The 5126-nt window shown below is 37.4% G+C and overlaps 1 protein-coding gene across 1 annotated transcript in view; it reads right to left on the bottom strand.

The window, feature by feature from the left end:
- Positions 1-5126, bottom strand: part of atm (ATM serine/threonine kinase) — a 55708-nt gene that overhangs the window by 28992 nt on the left and 21590 nt on the right. Inside the window, exons 25-32 of the mRNA XM_016443396.1 lie at positions 4023-4187; positions 3170-3302; positions 2960-3055; positions 2422-2593; positions 2122-2263; positions 1571-1747; positions 1261-1438; positions 1018-1129 (exon numbers count right to left, since the gene is read on the bottom strand). Coding sequence (XP_016298882.1) covers positions 1018-1129; positions 1261-1438; positions 1571-1747; positions 2122-2263; positions 2422-2593; positions 2960-3055; positions 3170-3302; positions 4023-4187 — 1175 coding nt within the window. The remainder of the gene's footprint in view (positions 1-1017; positions 1130-1260; positions 1439-1570; positions 1748-2121; positions 2264-2421; positions 2594-2959; positions 3056-3169; positions 3303-4022; positions 4188-5126) is intronic.

Genomic DNA, 5126 nt, shown 5'->3' with positions numbered 1-5126 from the left:
CATCTGAGGGTGCTTTGTAGGGCTGTCAAAATGGCTGAAAAACTAAATTCGAATTTTTTACTTAAATATTATCAATATTCAAATTATATTCAAATATAAAAGGCATAATTTCAGTTAGAGTTATAATTTCTCTCCTGAGGCCACAAGAGGGCGCATCGAACCAAATATTACTAATGCACATTTCTTCAAACAATAAAATAACACGACTATCTTTGGAAAAAGTGCATAATGTTTAAAATAATGTTTGTAAACCATATATAATTAATGAAGTTGCGTAAACAATTAGAAACAAAACAGCATCATGCATGTATGTACAGTTTAATATAAAGGACTGAAAACCAATCATAAAGACTACTTTTTTTCATTTAAAAACATGAGATACGGTGGGATGGGGAAAAACCGCCATGAAGTCTCGAGATATGTTTTTTAAAAGTTGAACTTGCATTAATTTTACACGGCTTTCTAAACATGTGGCTCTCTTGTGCGAGGCGCGAGTGCAACGGTGATAGATGTCCCTCTAGAAAATGCGATACATATGTGTTCTGTGTGAACGGCTTGGTTTCAGTTTTGACGTAAACAACATCTTCTCTGCATTGATGTTCCCTTTTCCCGCAATATTTTGAATGAACAACGTAGCAGCGCCGCATCCAGTGGGTTCCACTGGATAGGCTAAAAAAGCATTAAAATGCAACGACACTTACATCGTCATCGCATCTCGTGTGCCATTGATAAGGCTGCCTGACGCACACCTAAAATTCGAATGCAAAGTTTTTGCATTCAAATGTGGATTTTTATTTTAAATTCGACGAATATTCGATATTCAAAAAAAATTTTTTTGACAGCCCTAGTGCTTAGCACCATCTAGCACCCCCATAGAACCGGGCCTGAATGATAAATGTGACCCCACCTATACTTTCAGCAGTGGCAGTAAGAGTGCATGCATATTCAAAAATCACATTTAGAATTATATACTGCTTTGGATACACAGAATTTGACAGAAATTAAAACTTGTCCAACCTTCCAGGTGCCACTGGGCGGCTCTGTTGCCTGAGATAGTCTATGACTGCCATCATGCTGCGGAGTGAGGTTTTGTCTATCTGGCTCTGGTTGCCAACATCAATACTGTTCCCTGTTAAAACAGGAAAAAAAGAAGAAGAAAAAAACATTCTCTTGTAAGGAATGAAAATTAAGGCAGCATTGCAGCAGACCAAGCTGTTATGTCACAGTCAACACTTCGGCTCCTATCAAATAGCTTTGTACCTGAATCAGAGAGCATGGGGGTGGTGGGGCGGCTGGTGGGTGTGGAGGGTCTGCGGCACTGATTGAAGAAACTCTGGATGTGTGTGGATAACAGCTGCCTCCAGGAACCATCCACATCTCCCAGAAGAATATCATGAACAAAGAGTGGCAGCATCCTCTGACAAAATTCTGTTTTTACCTACAGCAGTAATATAGTTTTTCACTTAGACTCTGTTTTGGGTCAGACACTTTGGGTCAGACAAATACTCGTGTGTAAAACCATTACAATGGATCCTCAAAATACAGCATGGCTACTGTTTCGTCAGTGTACCTCACATAAAGGCCTGGTGAGAAGCAGAGCCTCATTGCGGACACCTCCACTGTCTAACAGGGCCATACACAGGTTCTTTAACCAGTCCTTGTGTCCACCAGGTTGCACTAACCAGAGTTCAGAATTGTCCAGCCTATGTCTGGACTCTGAGGTCACTTCCATACTCACAATGGTCTCCTGTATAAAAGAGCAGATAAATCCTATAAGGCAGTGCTTCCCAAACCTGTCCCGGGACATGTCTCCCTTATATAACACACCTAATTCAAGTCACCAGCTCATTAGTAGAGACTGCAATTTGGTGCGTCCGACAAGAAAGACATACAAAGTGTACAGTGGTGGGCGGTCCCAAGGACAGTTTTGAGAAGCACTGCTATAAGGAATGAACCACTTTATGGATAACTTTTCTTTTTGATGTTAGCAATTATTTAAACATCCGTTCACTCATTTGATTATTAATGGTTTAGCAGTTCACAAATATTTAGCGTGCAGTATGAATCAAAAGTGTCCATAAAAATAATTTATCTAGACATATGCCAAAGTGAAAGACTTGCCCGTTTCTTGGCAGAGCGAAAGGGGTTTAGGTATGCCAGCAAAGGGTCCCTTTTGCTTTTATACATTTCCCCAAATTCAATCCCACACTGAGTGGCCAATATGTCCTTCAGACATATGCCAGCAGCCTGACGCACCGCAATACTGAAATAAAAAGAGATAAGACACAGAATTATGGTCTAATCGGTGCACGCGCATTCATAATTATTGCTATCAGAAAGCAAAGTCTAGAAATAGTTTCTTGATCCAAGGACTAAGTGTGAAAAAGTGTATGATCTGATAATTAAGTTGTAATGAAGTGCCTGTGATGCGTAAGTGCATTGTCCATGCAGTTCAGGATGATGAAGATCCACTGAAAAGGAACGTCAGGGAACAAATCGGCTGCTCTAGCATACAGCTGGTCTTTCCCATGGTGCAAGGCAATGGATGATAAGTCAACTGGACCAAGTTCTCCTAGGCACCGGCCAGCAGCCTCTGAAGAGTAAATTATAAAAAAAAAAAACATTTGGTAAAGTACAAAAAAAAAAAAAAAAAGACATAGGCTACACAGCTTATTTAATTAATGACTAAATCTAGTACAAAGTAGTCTTGCTGTGCTATCAGAATCGAAAATGATATTGGTACATAAGTTGGTATCATTTTAGTAATTTGTGTCCAATAAAAAGCTCCACCTGCCTCCAGCTAATAATGTAAACAGTAAATTATGGTTCACATAAAAAAGGAGGACAACATGTCCTTCTGCAATTTCATCAGGAAAATATATATCAACACGTCATAAAAACTGCACTCGTCGTGCCAGTTCATTTCTTATATTGCACGTCAATACTGAAAAACACTTACTCAAGATGTCTCCTCCACCAGGATGGTTAGCTGCGATTTTGCAAAGCTGAAGAAGGTTAAGAACCAGCTTCACCAAAATACAGCTGGCAGGATCAGCTAAACAAACACAAATATCAGATATGGACATGAAGCATTGGGACACTGCTAGTAGGGTTAGAGCTAAAGCACATTTAACAATTGCATAAAAATGCTCACTAATGTGATTCTGACCATGGCATTCTTTCAAGAGTTGTCCTATCTGCTGTTTATGGCTGTGAAGTTGCCTTTTTAGATCTTTCAACCCCTCCAAACGGGCCAGGGGCAAAGAATCACAAGATGTTACAGACAGAAAATGCTCAATTTCCTGCAATAGACAGAAAAACGGGAGGGACGAGCAGAATTGTCAATGTTCAGGCATATCTTAGTTCACCTGTGTCAATTGGATCTGAAAAATATGATCATGAAACAATTACAAATGACTTAAATTCAAATTCAATCCTTAACTTCAACTTCTACTTAGTTCATGGTAATCTCACAATGCAACAGATTTTTAACATTTAACATTTGATGTTAAATAATGTATAAAGGCCTCTAACACTAGCTTCCTCTATTTTTTTCCTATTATATCGGTTTTCTTTTTATTTATTATAATAAAAAAAAAAAACCTTGCTACGTGTACTGCGTTAGGCTAACTGAGTCTTGTCATAGCACTTGCATATTGCTCTTTTGTTGATTTCGATTGCTCCCATTGTCCTCATTTATAAGTCGCTTTGCATAAAAGCATCTGCTAAATGACAATGTAAATAAAGCTGTATAAAGGCCTCTAACACTAGCTTCCTCTATTTTTTTCCTATTATATCGGTTTTCTTTTTATTTATTATAATAAAAAAAAAAAACCTTGCTACGTGTACTGCGTTAGGCTAACTGAGTCTTGTCATAGCACTTGCATATTGCTCTTTTGTTGATTTTGATTGCTCCCATTGTCCTCATTTATAAGTCGCTTTGCATAAAAGCATCTGCTAAATGACTAAATGTAAATAAAGCGGGTCTACACAGCATTTCTGAAAAAGACTATAATATTGACCTGTCTGAGAGTGAAGGCTCCTGAGCTGTATTTGAGAGCGTGTTGGGCGGCTCTCAGATCTCTAAAGTGTGCTTGGTCAGGAAAAGGCTCCAACAGGGGTATGGAATTTCTCAACATGCTGTTCTCCGGGTTTTCAATTACCAGGAACCTTAGTAGACTGAGGACCTAAAAGCATACAATGTGTTATAATTCCCTGCTGAATAATGAATCAAGTCACACATGCGAATAGGGCTAGGAAACATATTTACAATATATTTATTATCATTCTGTTAGTGATATAAAATTAACCAACATTGTTAATAGCGCAAATGACTTTAAATCAGTACTGCAAACCAGTTTTAAATTCCTGACTTAAAACCTTAACATCAAAAAAAATAAAAATATAATAAAATCAGTAAATCAGTATTTTTTTTTAGATTGACTATTTAAAAATTGGCTACACCATCATTTTTCCATTACTTTTTTCTAAATATGACATTTTTACATGTAACATATCCATTAAATATTTTCATTTTTTTATTGCATTTAAATTAAGATTTTTTTAAAGAAGTAATTCCAGAGAAAATATATGCGTTAATAATAGTATAATAATATAGAGACATCAACAAGGCTGAAAAATATCATGAAAATATTAAATAATTTCCTTTAGCTGCAACGCCCAGCCCTGTAAACACATATACATAGAGGACAACTTATCTCATAAATTTAAGGCAAAATAGCAATGGGAAAACACACTAGAACAGTAGTTCTCAACCTTTTAGGCTATTAAGGTCCCCCACTGCCCACTAACCAAAATGTTCCTGATAGTTAAACATATGAGAGGTTACTCTGCAATAAAAAACATTCTGCAAGTTTCCAAACTCCCCAGTTTAAAGGGGTCATATGATGTTGCTAAAAATAACATTATTTTGTATATTTGGTGTAATGAAATGTGTTTACGCGGTTTAAGGTTAAAAAAACACATTATTTTCCACATACTGTACATTATTGTTTCTCCTCTATGCCCCGCCTTTCTGAAACACGTCGATTTTTACAAAGCTCATCGGTCTGAAAAGCGAGGTGTGCTGTGATTGGCCAGCTATCCAGTGCATTGTGATTGGCCGA

The sequence above is a fragment of the Sinocyclocheilus anshuiensis genome, unplaced genomic scaffold (genome assembly GCF_001515605.1).
Source record: "Sinocyclocheilus anshuiensis isolate Anshui unplaced genomic scaffold, SAMN03320099.WGS_v1.1 scaffold1421, whole genome shotgun sequence".
NCBI lineage: Eukaryota > Metazoa > Chordata > Actinopteri > Cypriniformes > Cyprinidae > Sinocyclocheilus > Sinocyclocheilus anshuiensis.
The sequence above is the reverse complement of the archived record's forward strand: the minus strand, read 5'-3'. Positions and strand labels throughout refer to the sequence as shown.